This window comes from Felis catus, chromosome B3, assembly GCF_018350175.1.
Source record: "Felis catus isolate Fca126 chromosome B3, F.catus_Fca126_mat1.0, whole genome shotgun sequence".
NCBI classification, from domain to species: domain Eukaryota; kingdom Metazoa; phylum Chordata; class Mammalia; order Carnivora; family Felidae; genus Felis; species Felis catus.
In genome coordinates this window covers 98691530-98707585 of record NC_058373.1, presented here as the reverse complement: position 1 = coordinate 98707585, position 16056 = coordinate 98691530, and the positions used below count along the sequence as shown (strand labels likewise).

Sequence of the window (16056 nt, the reverse complement as noted above, 5' to 3'; positions counted from 1 at the left end):
GAGTGACACAACTATTCATCTGAACATTGTTAAATACAAAGTAATGAAGTACTTCTAAAGATGCAACTAGAAATCACACTTGTCTCCAGCCTTTAGTGAAGTGCTTAGAAAAGTTTATTTTGTGCTTAGTCTATTTTTCTAAAGCATCACAAAATTACTATACATCCAAAACTCTTCAATGGTAGAATATTTAATATTCTAAAGGCAAGGTCTTTGAAGAAAACTGTTGTACATTACGATACTGTATAAGTCTAATGGATTCACACAGCAGAATCTAGACAAAACAGGACATTACAGAAATTGTCTATTAAATAATGGGCAAGTGATTCATTCTGAGTTATGGCTTTTCCCCTTCTTGTAGATAATACAGTTCTTACTGCCACCCAACACCCCCCCCCCTTTTGCTGTAAAGTGAAAGCTCTGTACTCTTTGAGGTGTAAAATTATATTAAATGTCCCATCCTGCTGATGCCCACCTGTGAAACACTACACAATAAAAAGTACAGCAGAATACAGACTTTGTGTTCAAAAACGAAAGAATGCTATGATTTTTAAACATCAAGCATACACAGACTTTGTAAAATCAGTTAAGAGTTTTCTGTGTGATGATGAATATACAGTGAAAACATACACTATAAGATGCTTTTTCCTGAGTAGAATGTTAACTTTATTTTATATCAAATTAAGCTTCTATGAATTTTCAAAATGTAAAATATCACGGCTTTTCTACAAGATCAAATAAAAATCAGGAATGTTCACCTTCATGTGCAAAACAAACAAACAAACAAAAACCTCAGAAGTTCAACAGAATGACATAAAATCTGAAATGAGTGGCCAAAATTTTAAATGATCAGTAAACAGCTTTTCAATTTTAAGGAATCCTCAGTAAGCTTCAGGTGAAACAAAAAGGGCTATTTATTAAAGCATGAAAAATGTTTCCAGAAAATTATCCAATTTAGAAAATGAAAAATGTAACCCATGGTAAGAAAAACATAAACCATACAGTGAACAGAGGAGAACAAAAAAAGGCAACCGACCTTTACAGGAATCAAGACAACACCATGGACTTATATAAAAACTTCCTAAATCAGGAGAATATCTATATTACCATGTGTAGAAAACTAATTAAAGCAAGGTAGTCTTTATTAGTTGCATAATCTAAAAATATGAAGAAATTTTGGACTATATTTGTGAAATGACCAGAGTTGTCACTGAACCACACATTTCTCGAGTCAATGGGCAAAGTTCCCATTTATGGGAAATATGTTCTTTTTTTCACACAGTGAAACTGAGAAAAATTATATCAAATGAGAAATCTTCTCCAAAGTAATCTCCAAAAATACCTCAATAATGCAATACTCGGGAAATGCAATTTTTCAACTCAGAAGATCTGAAACATTATTAAATAAAAATACTCAAACCTTATTGCTTGGCACCAGATTTTTCAAAACCTAAAGAATTGTTTAAACCATCATACTGTTGTTCTTAAATCCTATTTCAAACTTTTTTATGTAGTGCTACTTTTATTTTCTGAAGATAGTCTGTCCAATCTAATGACAATCTAGACTGAACCCTGCAATGTACAAGCATGTCACAGTTTACTTCAAACCAGAGTGATCCATCTTCTGTTTCTGCCAAAATCATATTATGATATCTATAAAAATCAACTAGGATTGATCTGTGGCCAATGACGGACCCACAGAACGTTGCCTAATGGCGTTCCGTGGAAAGTCTTTGTTTGTTCCTTCTTTACTTCCTGCTTCCTCTTCTGAAACATCTTCTTCATCAGCCTCTTGTTCCTCCTCCACTTTTTTCAAAGGTTGAGAAGATTCTGGTAATAATTTTTCTTAAAGATAAAGACCAGAGGGGATTAAGAGGTACACACTTCCAGTTATAAAATAAGTTACAAGGATGAAAAGTACAGCATAGGGAATATAGTCAGTAATACTATAATCACATTGTATGCACACAGACAACATTCATGGTGGGCATTACAACAGAAAAAGATAAAGACCCAGAAATGGTTTTTTTCATTGATGTATTAGAGTTCCACTACAGTAAAATCAAGACACGATTCAGAGGCCCATAAACTGCTTCGGATTTTATTTATCAATCATAAGTTTAGATTTCTAAAAGGAAAAAGTTATCTTTAAAAATAAGTGACACCATAAAAATGAAAATTGGTTTGAAAGATCCATCTTATTTACCAAATTCACTGTAATCACCTGCCTGTTTATAAACTGAACCGAAATTAATCAACCAGAATTAATGCTGTGCGTGCATGTGGATGTTGTAAGAAAATATACTACATTAAATAGAACCATATTTATTTGCTCTTAAATCTTCTAGTTAATAAGTGCAATGAAAGAAACTTCAACACTACCCGTTTCAGTTTCTAGGTGAGCAGCAATCAGACATTTACAACGTTATATTCCTATTCATTGTGTTTTTCTTCTCCAAGGAGTTTCACAAGTGTGCTTCCTCTTCCTCACATATATAATTTTGTTTGGCATAATTACAAACAATAAAATGTATAAAGCTTAAGCGCACAGCTCAATGAATTTTTAACTATGTACGTGTACACACACACACACACACACACCTTTTCCATTTTTTTTTTTTACAGGACCTGTTGCTAGTTAACCTAAACTTCGAACACACCATGTTACTGAGATACAGAACACAGAACTGGGCCAAGAGGCTTTAGTCTATTCCGCGATCCTAGACTGCCTTAATCTTAGGCAATCCTGAGCAGAGTAGGGAGGCCTGAGAGCATAAGGCAGAAAAAAACACGAGAAGAAATGACCACATGGTGGCCACTCTGTGGTTTGGTCTGACATTGCTCTTTCAGCTGGGTTAATGGCCCCTTCCCAGTACCACACCCCATGTAGCTGTGGTAGGCACTATAGCCTACAACAATGGTTCTCCACGGGGGGTGGTCTTGCTTCCCGGACCCCACCACTGCCAAGGAACACTAAGCACTGTCTGGAGATATTTCTGGTTGTCACCACTAAGAGGAGCGGTGCTGCTGCCAACGTGTGGGATGATGCTGAACACCCAACAATATACAAATGACAGTCTGTCACAATTAAGAATTATCCTTCTCAAAAGGTAAAAAGTGTCCATGTTGAAAAACCCTGGTTTACACGGACTGTTCCAAAAAGCGAGCTCTTTACACAAGTAGAGTGCACCAAAATTTTTCCAAAAGATAGCTGGGTGTAGGGAAAAAGCATACTTCCTACTCTGGATTGTGAGCCACTGCTTTCTTACTCATTTTATGCTAAGGACTGGAAAGAGCAAAAATGAAGCAGGCAAAGACATGGAAAACAAAGCGGTTCAGAAACACAACATCTTTAACATTTGAGCCCAAGGATCCAGCCAACTCTGCCCTCAGACTTCTTTGCTACATGAAGCAGTAAATCCCTATTTTGCTTAAAGCTAGACTGAGTTGGGTCTCTCCCTGGCAACTCAACATCAAAGCTAAACACAGACATTGAAAAACAACTCAAATCACGTGGCCTGCTATAGAAGGGGTGGTATCATATTAAAGTCCAGGTTAAAATCTATCAGTCGTGCCACAGATTACTTGAAACTAATTTGCTGTTAGATTTAAGGTTTTTCAATGATATAAGTATTAAATGTACATCCACCAACTTTTAAATTGTCTTTTAAGTAATCTGTGTTCACATTTCTTTCCCTACAGGTCAGTGGCTATTGCTGGATAGAATGAATTCTTCCCCTGTACGTGTCCTTTTCAGTATTGATGCAACCATCTAAGAAATGAAAAGATAACCTGTCAGCTATCCAATGAACAAGGTAGACTGTAAATGCAATCTTGACTGATTTCACTTCAGGAGTTCTGACCTCGATAATTCCTAAAGTCACAAAAGGTGGCACAATGAAAATGTCATGCCCGCAGTCTACTTTAGGCTCTACTCTCTACTCTGTCACTTCTTTGTGACCCTAGAAAAATAGTTCACCTCTCTGAGCCTTACTTTCCCCAACCACAAAATGAAGAGTATCACTCATACAATCTAGAGAGCTGCTGAAAAGTGAATGGGAGGGCACGAAGTGAGAGTTCTTTATAAACAGCAAACAGGAGGGCTTCCCTAACAGTGTAATTTTCAAGATTAAACCAAATGCTGAGAGCAATTATATTAAGACAGATAGCAGTGAATACTTCTAATTATATCAACTCATCTTGTAGTACAGTGTTAATGCAAATCCTCAATCAGCTACAGGAACTGCCTTCCCGAATATCCTACCAGAAAAACTTAGACTTGGCTACGATTCAAAGAAAAACCTTCAAATGTGGCCACTATAATAATGAACGACTACCAGAGTAGAACATATTCAACTCTTTCTGACTCCAGTATACTCAAATGGATCCATGAATATCATGAAATTTTCAAATAAAATGACACCAGATCAGGGTTATTAAGTATCTGCAAGTTATACGCAATGTTAAAAATCTCCACATTACAAAAGCCAACAAAACAACTATGTTCTAAAATCCAGGCTGGAATTCTTACATGAAATCTATATCCTCCTTCCGTTTCTGACGTAAACTATTATTCCACATTTAGAAACCTAAGCTAAACAAGCAACTTGCTATATGTGTGACTGTGTTCAGAGAAATGAACAGAATTATGGCGAATAAAAAATAAACGTTAAAAATATACTTACTGGAAGGGTATGGCTGTGGTCTACGCCTTTTTGAAGGAAAAAGGCAATCTGCCACAAATATCATACACTGCGAAAATAAACACAAGTAATCTGAATGTATATGATAGAGCTTAGTGTACCTACATTCAATCGTCAGATTTTAAAATATTTTTCTTCCATGTACTCTGAAAATGAAGTACTTACAAGTCCCAATAATAGTCCTGAAAGCAGAGTTGCTAAAGCAAAAACTGTGTATGATCCCCAAACTGGTAATCCAAGGTCTTCAATAAAATAGTTATGGCAAGTCTAAAATCAAAAGGAAAGAATAAACTTAAAAACCCTGGTTGTTTAAAAAACTCGGGTAGTGTCAAAAATGTTTCAAATAGAAATAAAACTCTAGCCCATACCCTGATCCACATGGATAGCTGAAAGAGTGCTGACATACTACTCATCCTGAAAGAAAAAAGGATTAAAAAACTGAATAGGGCACATACCTTCGAAAGAGAATGTGTGCGTATCTAGATCTTCTATTTTTCAGGCTATAATTTCCCTAACGTAACAGATTTTATTGCTGGTGTCAATCAAGACTAGCGGCACATCACTGATTTCAAGCTTGTATTAGGAATTCCTATTAATGAAAATGAACAGTTCTTGAACTGCTGTCACTATGTGATGTCCTCATAAATAAAACACTGGGTAACTTTTTCCCTTTCCCTACTGCTTTGACTTTAGCCTTTCACCTTTCATCTGATGATGTCTCCAATATACTCTGCATAACGGGTTACAAGTTCTAAGGAACCAGTTGCCTAAAGTCAAGTGTACTGTAGGCAAATGACAACTCTTATTAACCCTTAAAATCCCTCCAAAGAATGAGGAGAGAAGGGAGCCTGAAGGAAGAACTGGGAATACTTGTTGAACTGATCCTTCCCACCTAAGAATTATTCCCCTTTTGTATTAAAATTAAATAATTTTAATTTGTATTAGTTTGATATCATTTAATGATATACAAAGAAATTTCATATGAAATAAATGCTAAGACATCATATAAACATAAATAATTATTATTTTCACATAAACCCAAGTAGTTTAGACAGTTAGAAAAAAGGCAAAACTAAGAAGGGTTTGCTTCCTCTCTAGCACAAGGATTGCCACCAACATATAGATCAATTCACACCTAAGCCAAAGTTCCTGCATGCAGGATGACCTACTCCGACTGCCCACACTGGGTGGGTAAGCCTGCCGACAGTACACGTGTCTCTCACTCGGTCCACCAATAAAAAAGGCATGCACTGCTGAATCCCTGAGGATTCAACAAAGACGTACAAGGAATACCTTCTTCTACTAGAGAGGGTAAGATTCGTCTAGGAGATTTCAAATTAACAAAAATCAGGAGCAATTTCAGTTTGACACAAAAATGTGGTTCAATCATGTTGCTTCTGTCACTTAAATTGCAAATGGGCACAGGAACAGGGAACTGAAACATAAAGCAATGTGTAGCCTCACTATAATCAGCACTAATTAGATTCTACCAGGAATACTAGGGCATGGTGGCTCAGTTAGGGGAATTCTGACAGCTACAGGACCATTCAATTTAGAGATTTTCACAGGAAAAGAGGTGAAAAGGAAAGGAGTTAAAGACAAAATTCGATTTCAAAATATCACTTAGGGCTGATCTTTCCTCCACTCCCAGAATCCAGAGCATTTTTATACCTTACACCGTTGGTGTAAAAACTCCCCAACCTCTAAGGGCAAATGTGGTGAGGGGACAGGAAGAGATAACTTAGCCAAACCAGGATGAGTCCATGGAGACCTCAGCAAAACTCAATTATTTCCAGATGTCTCTCATATGACCTGAGAGGCCTTATACCCCAAAGCCTAGCCGAAAATACTCTTGCTATTTCCAATCCTTACTGCTCCATATATCCAGCTATAGATTAAGCCCAGTGGTTACCCATACCATTAAGTTCATTGTTCATTCATCCTATTCAACCAAAAAATTATCAGATGGGTAGAATAATGCAATCACATTAAGAACTAAAATATAACGGTATAAAATATAACGGTAACAAGAGTAGGCACATGTTTGAGGCTTATTCAAATATTAAGCTGAAATGATAGCTTTACCAATTACACTGCTCAGGGAGATCAATTCGTTTTTGAGAATACAAATGACCATTATCTGGAGAGCTAAAACATTCCTGAAAAGGCTTTCAACTTAATTTTAGCGTATGCCTCCTTCTAGCTTACCAAAGATCAAAGTATCTGACTTAGAAGAAAAAGTCAAACTACAAATATCGCAGTAAGTATGAATGTACCTTAAGACTCCAAGAACTAAAACTGGGTATGAATGCTTTATTTCCACAAAATATAATTATCTGGTCCAATTAATTCTGAAATAGATAAAAGAAAATCCCTCATACTTACAGAACAGAACCTGGACCAAACCACGAAGAAACGGGTTCAATACTCTTCCACTCTTTCTCACTTACAAAGTTTATGAAGTCCTTCTTAGTCCTTGGGCCCTGATAGCGCCTAAATTCACCATCTTTACAACTAAAGGGGATCAGAATTAAATATTAAACAGCACCAAATAAACTTAGCATTGTTTTGCTTTTTCTTTAACCTCATTTTATAATCAATCCTTATATTCAAAATCATTAGTAATGCACAAGTAACAAATTGCACAAGTAACAACACTAATTACCAACTCATAACATCTTGGTTCCAAATTTATTTAAGCAGTGGCATTATAAAGAATCATAAGCCTTACAATTATTATTACTTTTCCAAATTATAAAATTATGAAACCATAGTTCTATGTAAATTATACCTCAATAAAGGTGCAATGCACATCTTAAAAGGATGGCTACATGAAAAGTTGTTAGACAGTATCTGGCACTTACTAATTATTAGCTATTTTAAGCTACAGGTTAAAAATTGAAAGCATTTTTCTGGTATTTTCAGCCATAATCACATCATCTTAACCATGCTACTTTAAATTGCTGGAGGTATCTGGTAGTGTTTCCTTTCCTATTTCAGTGATTCTATTTTACAGTATGCTTTGCATTCTTCCTGACATCTGCCTCCTCCTTCCCCTTCCCAACGTAGGGAGTTCTCATAGGCTCAAAAATGCTCTCCCTGCTCCCACAACTTCACTATTTCCAAACTACCCTAAATAATACTGCCAATCTAGGGGCATCTGGGTGGTTCAGTCATTTAAGCATCCAACTTCGGCTTAGGCCATGATCTCACGGGCCCAGGGTTCGAGCCCCGTGTCAGGCTCTGTGCTGACAGCTCAGAGCCTGGAGCCTGGTTCAGATTCTGTGTCTCCCTCTCTCTCTGCCCCTCCTGCACCTGTGCTATCTCTAGCTCTCAAAAATAAATAAATGTTAAAAAAAAAATGATAATACTGCCAGTCTAATCCTACATAATACTTTATCACTTAAGTACAAAAATTTTCAAGAGCTCCCTACCACCTACAGTAGGGTTAAAGAATCCTTTAGCCTTCCAGTGCCAAAGACTACAAGGAAGCTTCCACTCAAAAACACAAAGTTTTGGGGCGCCTGGGTGGCGCAGTCGGTTAAGCGTCCGACTTCAGCCAGGTCACGATCTCGCGCTCCGTGAGTTCGAGCCCCGCGTCGGGCTCTGGGCTGATGGCTCAGAGCCTGGGGCCTGTTTCCGTTTCTGTGTCTCCCTCTCTCTCTGTCCCTCCCCCGTTCATGCTCTGTCTCTCTCTGTCCCAAAAATAAATAAACGTTGAAAAAAAAAAAACAAAAAAAAAAACAAAGTTTTTGTAAAGGCAATGGCATTTGAGCTGTTTTTGAAAAATATGTAGGATTTCAAAAGGCAAAAATTAGGGGAAAAATATGTAGGATTTCAAAAGGCAAAGATAAGGGGCATGATAAACAATGTGACTTAAAAAAAGGACAGGAGGGGCGCGTGGGTGGCTCAGTCAGTCATCCGACTTTGGCTCAGGTCGTGATCTCACAGTTTGTGGGTTTGAGCCCCGGAACCCTGTGTTGAGCTCTGTGCTGACAGCTCAGAGCCTGGAGCCTGCTGCCTGCTTCAGATTCTGTGTCTCACTCACTCTCGGCCCCTCCCCCCGCTTACACTCTGTCTCTCTGTCTCTCAAAAGTAAATAAAACATTAAAATAAAATTATAAAAGAAGGACAGGAAATTCTGGAAGTTCAGGGGATGTTAAGAAGGGAGAATGAAAATGGGAGACACTGATTAGAACCAGTAAAGGGGGAAGTGGAGAAAAGGACGGAGTAAAAAGGAACAGCAGCACTTCCAGAGAGGAAGAATATACATATGAATAGATACAGAAGGAGCAGGGGTGAATACAAAGGCACAGAGAAACGGATACACACACGGAAAAAAAAGATGCCAAAGAAAAGTGAGGTAGAGACACAAAAAACTGCCAACTTGCTTTCAGAAATTTAAATGAGGAAAGTACCTCCTGCCACACAAGCCACCAGCTGAATGAACTTTATGTCTAAAACATTATGCATATCTTCATCTAAAAATACTTTCTTGCTAAAAAATGCTAAACATCATCTGAGCTTTCAGCAAGCTATAATCACTTATTACAGACCACCAGAAGACATAATAATGAAAAAGTCTGAAATATTTCAAGAATTACCAAAATGTGACACAGAGACACAAAGTGAACAAATGCTATTGGAAAAATGGTGCAGACAGACCCACTTGATCCAACGTTGCTACAAACCTTCAATTTGTGAAAATCCAACATCTGTGAAGCACAGTAAAACAAGGTACGCCTGTACAGATTTGAGATTTCCTATCCCCAGTTTAGAAGATAAATTCAAACTAAAAGACCTGACACAGAAAACTACATAATCTTGTTCATTCTGACTTAACACTCAACCATTTCACCGATTACCGTCTGAAGACTGAGCTACAGCCCTTTCCTAGCTAATTTTTGAACACACCGTGTTCCTATTTATGACTGTTCGTGAGAGTATCCAAAGGATGGAATGCTTACTTCTACACTCTTTTGAAAATTCTACCTCTGAGGTTGCGTTTATATTCCCATGTTCTCCAGGAACCACCCTGCCCAGTGATTTTTTTTCCTTACCAAACTTTCTACAGGACTTAACACAAACCTGGGCTCATAATCTTTACTATGCTACATGGTATCACACCATGTCATGTGAACCTCTGAGTTCAGAAGGTTACAAAATAGCTACAAACCTCTGTGACCAGAAGTATTTCATACGTCATCCATCTATCTAACGCACCTACAATAGCATGAAGGACAAACTGAGCCTTACTGAATATAATGCTTTTTAAAGATGATTCAGGCCAGAGGTCTTTTATTCTGATTATACTATGCTGCATCCTTCTCCGTAACGATAGAATCTTCAAATACTTACTGATAAATAGTAGGAAGAGCAGTTATAATAAATCGTCCACTCAGTCCTAAAAATGATAAGGAAACATTAGAAACAAATACAAGAAACAACAGGTTTTATATGAGCCAACAATCACTTACTACTTAAAAGTTGATTCTGAATTATTTAAATACTAATAGGGAATGAATATGAAATTATACCTACAAACAGTTGAGCTTTGTAACAATGAAAAAAATCCCAATTATGTACTTGAAGCAACTTTAAAATCAACACTACAGGGGCGCCTGGGTGGCGCAGTCGGTTAAGCGTCCAACTTCAGCCAGGTCACGATCTCACGGTCCGTGAGTTCGAGCCCCGCGTCAGGCTCTGGGCTGATGGCTCAGAGCCTGGAGCCTGTTTCCGATTCTGTGTCTCCCTCTCTCTCTGCCCCTCCCCCGTTCATGCTCTGTCTCTCTCTGTCCCAAAAATAAATAAACGTTGAAAAAAAAGAAATTAAAAAAAAAAAAATCAACACTACTGCACATTATCTCAATTAAAAGTATGTAAGGCTTGAATACTGAAGATGTCTGTGAATATATATATTAACATTTGATCAACTATACCACTATGTGATAAGACTACCAGCAATGAGTCACAGGGTGGCACAATATAACAGTCGTCTTAGAAAGATCTGAAATCAAATGAAATACCACTTGCCATTCAAAAAAACAAAGAGTTTAAGATGTTAAAAACGAAAAATATTTTCAATCTTTCCTAAGATGAGCAGTAACAATAACATTATTAACCATGTGTTAAGCTCTAATATAACTGAGAGTTCATCTCTCTATGCCTCAGTTTCTCATATTACCTAACTCACAAGGTTGTATAAGGATTATATAACAAATGCAAAACACTTGGAGCAATACTTGTACTAAGTGCTCAATAAATATTAGCTCTTATTACCATCTGGGGTGGGAACAGAATCAACAACCCAGGTTTACTGTGACCAAGATCAGGTAAGATGAGGTTGGTCTAAGAAAGGAGCATCCTTAAGCAGGGCCTGCCACTTGTTCAGGGGGCCAAGTCGGGAGTGTATTTGACCCCACAGACACGAGAGCTTTGTATTAAGAGCATGCCCTCAAACCACAGGTTATTAAATTTGAAACCCAATTAAGAGATTGGGTTCACTTGTCAGAGAATGTACCCTTGGCTCTACAAAAAACCTCAACCACATGCTCTTTATTCTGAAGCTTGGTATATGGATGCAAATGATGGCTTGGCCAATGTCCACCTAAACCACAGTATTCTAGGACTTCTCAAAGGCATCTTACATGCTAGTCTGGGGTCTGGGATACAAAGGAAAAAAAGATCAAAGGCAGTTACATGGGCCAGAACAGGGAGAGGGCACGGCCCCCAACGTCCCTTATAGCAACACCTAAAAGGAATGAGCTGCATACACAACCACAGAATCTGCTTTTTGTAGCCACTGCACAAGGATCCCTCACCAGGGAGGCGGGTGAGTCAGCGTAAGTACTGCAGACAGTTATGCAGTTATGTTTTGTTTTTTTTTTTAATGTTTACTTATTTTTTGAGAGAGAGAGAAACAGAGAGAGACAGACTGAGAGCAGGGGAGGGGCAGAGAGAGTGGGAGAGACAGAATCCGAAGCAGGCTCCAGGCTCCCACAGAGCCTGACGTGGGGCTCAAATCTACAAACTGAACCTTGAGATCATAACCTGAGCTGGAGTTGGACGCTCTACGGACTGAGCCACCCAGGCGCCCCCAGACAGTTATGTTTTCAAAACCTAATGAAAGGCAGTTAAGACCAAGTGATGTGGCAAACAGGATGAACATATCAACCCAATTTGCAGACGAACCACAGACTTACAGTACCTGGCTGCTCTGTGACATCTACTTTTGCAACATTAACCTCAAGATCTTCTCCCCATTCAGCAAAACTTTCCCATTCTGGTTGAAGATTCTGACAAGCAGGACACCATGGAGCATAACTATAAAATACAGTTTAAAAAAAAAAGTTAAGCATTCTAATATGACCATATAGATATAACAATTCTAAATGTGTAATTTGTGAAGACTTTTTTATACTAAAAACAAGATAGCAAAGTGATTAATTCTGTGAAGATGAAAGAGTTTTAACTGTGGAGCTAACATTCTGAAAATCAAAACTATAACTGATGATGCTCATTACGTAAAATTCTGAGAATAAGTTCTTCAGACACAAAAATAAGTTCGTAAGTTTACATGCCAAACAGTCTTTTTTAAATCAGTTTATATATATATTTTTTAATTTTTTCAACGTTTATTTATTTTTGGGACAGAGAGAGACAGAGCATGAACGGGGGAGGGGCAGAGAGAGAGGGAGACACAGAATCGGAAACAGGCTCCAGGCTCTGAGCCATCAGCCCAGAGACTGACGCGGGGCTCGAACTCACGGACTGCGAGATCGTGACCTGGCTGAAGTCGGATGCTTAACCGACTGTGCCACCCAGGCGCCCCAAAATCAGTTTATATATTTTGAGTGAGAGAGCACGCACCCCTTTGAGCAGGGAAGAGGCAGAGAGACAAAGAGGGAGAGCCCCACGCTCAGCTTGGAGCTGGAAACTGGGCTTGATTTCACGTCTGTGAGATCATGAACTGAGCCGAAATCAAGAGTCAGATGCTCAACCGAAGATCAACAGACTGAGCCACCCAGGAGCCCCCCAAAACAGCTCTTTGAAAACCTTTGAATCTCTCTATGAATACGTGGCCACCAGAAAACTCAAAACCATTGAAAAAAAAAATTAAAAAAAAAAAAAAAAAAAGGGGCGCCTGGGTGGCGCAGTCGGTTAAGCGTCCGACTTCAGCCAGGTCACGGTCTCGCGGTCCGTGAGTTCGAGCCCCGCGTCGGGCTCTGGGCTGATGGCTCAGAGCCTGGAGCCTGTTTCCGATTCTGTGTCTCCCTCTCTCTCTGCCTCTCGCCCATTCATGCTCTGTCTCTCTCTGTCCCAAAAATAAATAAACGTTGAAAAAAAAAATTTTTTTTTAAAAAACTCAAAACCAAATCTGGAGTTCACCCATTTGAATAATTTCACAAAGGCAAGGGGCTAGTAAGGAGAAAAATAGGAAGTGCCCAGGGCTGTGGCGAAAAAGGAAATGCATGCTCCTTATGAGGGGAACCTCCACTCAGCATGATTGCCACAAGGGGATTTCTGGCTAGGTAGCAGGCTGTATCTTATTTAAAAGAAGCTGAAAATCTGCATATTTATGTAAAAATGTTACCTCAAAACTTAACCCGGACACAAACACTGGACAGACCATACAAAATTCCTTTGGCCAGTCCTTGGTTAGCCAGTTTCTAAAACCTCAGGTTTACACATCTATGGCCAAGCTGATTAGCATTTTAATTACTCCTCTGGTATTCAGCATCTTTCAAGGCCCTGATTTTTCTCCAGGATTTTATTCTTCACTTTATTGTGTATTATCTTTCAATTTGACTCAGTTTTTTTTTTTTAATGGAAGAATAAAGCCTGTACTTGCTGAACACAAGAGTTCAGTTTCTGCATTTCATTATATTTTAACTTATGTTATGAAAATAAAACTCCTAAAAGTAATAGACACTGGGAAACAAGACTAGTACCATACATGAAAGCAAAAGTCCTTAACAACAGATTGTATTTCAATAAAAATATCTCTGCAACAAAACTGATCAGGATGGGTTTAATGCAGATAACAGACTTGTAATAAGAGCAGACTATCATTCATTAGTAATACTCGATCCCCCTTACAAGTTCCTTTTGTGCTTTTTAAAGTCTTAACGCGTAAATCAGTAAGCTAAGGGGGAAAAAAGTAAGAACAAGTTCTACAGTATAGTCTAATTTCACAGAGAAGTTCTAATTCAAATCCCCAAATACTTAACTTTTGACCACTGTATTTACATAGATTGATCAAATCAGTTAAAAAAAAAAAAAAAACAAAACAAAACCTCAAGGGGTGCTTGAGTGGCTCAGTCTGTTGTCTGACTTTGGCTCAGGTCATGATCTCACAGTTTGTGGGTTCGAGCCCCGTGTCAGGCTCTGTGCTGTCAGCATGGAGCCTGGAGCCTGCTTCAGATTCTGTGTCTCCCTCTCTCTCTGCCCCTCCCCAGCTTGTGCTCTCTCTCTCTCTCTCAAAAATAAACATTAAAGAAAAATTTTTTTAAAAACCCTGAAGTATTACTTGACTATATGTTGTATATAAATTCATAATCACTATTGTTTAATTACTATTTATGAAACCGTAAATATTTTATGGGCACAATCGAAAACAACTTATTCATGACAATAAAAATCAAATGTCCCTGGTTATATTTTCTCTTGGCTGCAGCTTCAATGTTGCCTAAAATTTCATTTCACTAAGTTACAGATTAAATGTATAGTGCATTTAATAAACAATTTCCCCTATCTTTTACTCCATATAAATGTTCTATGCCTTTTTTGATTTTATGACTCAAGAGTTATCGATCTGGCCTTCTGCGCTCTCCCTTGGGGACGTCCACCTTCATCCATTAACTGGCAACCCAAGCATACAAGAAAACACTCATCTGAACCCTGTTAAAGAAGGGGACCGTTCTAACAATTACTGCATACCTACGCTTAAGCTCTGGAAAGGAAAGCCAGTATAGCAATACCAGGACAGATTAATTAAAACCCTTAGGTATTTCTCTCACCTGTAAAATGTGGGAAATAATGCCGATCTTAAAGGATTTGTAGAAAATTAAATAGTATGATGTATATAAAGTGTTTAGCAGTGTCTGGTACAGTTAACACTCAAAAGTGGTGTTTTTTACTAATATCACTAATACCACTAATACCACTATGATCAATAGCACTACCACCATCACCAATTTAGCAACTAAAGCAAAAGCAGACAATTTATTTTCTACAGATGCAAAGGGGACCTTAGTAGAACAGAATCACCACAGACACGTGGTTTCCTCCAAACAGTAAATGATGACCTGATGGTCCTAAGAGTTTATAATCACTCTCATACATTAACTTTATTTTTTATTGCAATAACACTTAGATCTGAGAGTAACAATCCAGGACATTGAGCAATAAGTACTTTGCAGAAACACGAATCCAAAAGAAAAATGAGACGTGCAGAGAGAAAAAAAAAAAAACCAAGATAAAGCAAAAAAATAAATAAATAAAAAAATAACAATAATCCAAGTTGAATTTACTCAGCATTTAAAATTAAAATATACTTAATCCATAAAATAAAATGTGAAAAGTCTCAAATTCCAACACTACGAATGGACTTTTAAAGGATAAAAGACAAAAGGAGAGGAGAAGTTCTGCTCAATCTCCTCTTTTGTAAAGTTTGGTGAAGAGTAAGTCTAGATAGAAGTTTGCGAAGGATGATTCTAAAATAAATAACTGTATAGGAATTAGTCAAACCAACCACTTCCACCGCCAAAGTCATGAAAAGTAGAAAAAATGCGAAGTTGAACTCTTATCTCTTAGGCGCACCACAGTACTAGAAACGAAACCATTTAGAAGAAACTTAATATTCCCTGGTTAGAAACGAGGGGGTGGGACCAAGCCAGCGGCCGATCCGAAGAGGACTTTAGGGATCTGGAGGAGTCTGAGGCGCTGGGTCGTCGGCTCCGAGTGGCAGTTCTGGGTAAGCTGGGACCCGCCTGAGCTGAATGGAAGTGAAGCGGGTGTCCAGATTTAGATCCAGCAGCCGGGACCTCCCGGCCCACCGAGGGGACCCGAGACGACCGCCCCACACTCACAATTCTATCATCCACTCTCCTTCCAGCAACTCTTTCCAGTTCTCGTCTGTGATGATGCGCACGTCGCTCCGCCGCCCGTGGGTCCAGGGAGCCCCGCAAGCCAACAGCAGCAACACTGCCACAGGAACCACGGGACTCCTGGAGGCCGTCATTTCTGCAGCTCGCCCACCCCACAGCAAGCGCAGCGCCCCCCACCTTTGCGCAGCCGCTCCTCACTTCCGCCCTCAGCGAGCTAATCTGCTCATGCGCATGACCGCGCAGTT

At 38.7% G+C, this 16056-nt stretch overlaps 1 protein-coding gene and 1 non-coding gene across 2 annotated transcripts; both read right to left on the bottom strand.

The window, feature by feature from the left end:
• Positions 1-96: 96 nt before the first annotated feature.
• TMX1 (thioredoxin related transmembrane protein 1) lies at positions 97-16039 on the bottom strand. Its single transcript, XM_003987633.5, has 8 exons — positions 15794-16039; positions 11911-12026; positions 10062-10107; positions 7089-7217; positions 5072-5117; positions 4869-4970; positions 4686-4752; positions 97-1845 (listed from the first exon to the last, which is right to left on the bottom strand). Exons 1-8 carry the CDS (start codon positions 15943-15945, stop codon positions 1667-1669), a joined length of 837 nt encoding a protein of 278 aa, XP_003987682.1. The 5' UTR covers positions 15946-16039; the 3' UTR covers positions 97-1666.
• LOC111561148 lies at positions 11425-11558 on the bottom strand. The gene has a single exon (XR_002743509.1). It is a non-coding gene; the product is annotated as a small nucleolar RNA SNORA70 (small nucleolar RNA).
• Positions 16040-16056: the final 17 nt, after the last annotated feature.

Bases quoted from the DNA above. Each gene is read 5' to 3' on its own strand.
- TMX1 (XM_003987633.5), bottom strand. From the start codon at position 15,945: ATGACGGCCTCCAGGAGTCCCGTGGTTCCTGTGGCAGTGTTGCTGCTG. The intron at 12,027-15,793 runs GTGAGTGTGGGG...TGTATTTTATAG, and splicing joins GGAGAGTGGATGATAGAATT to TTATGCTCCATGGTGTCCTG. The intron at 4,753-4,868 runs GTAAGTACTTCA...TTATTTTCGCAG, and splicing joins CAGGACTATTATTGGGACTT to TGTATGATATTTGTGGCAGA.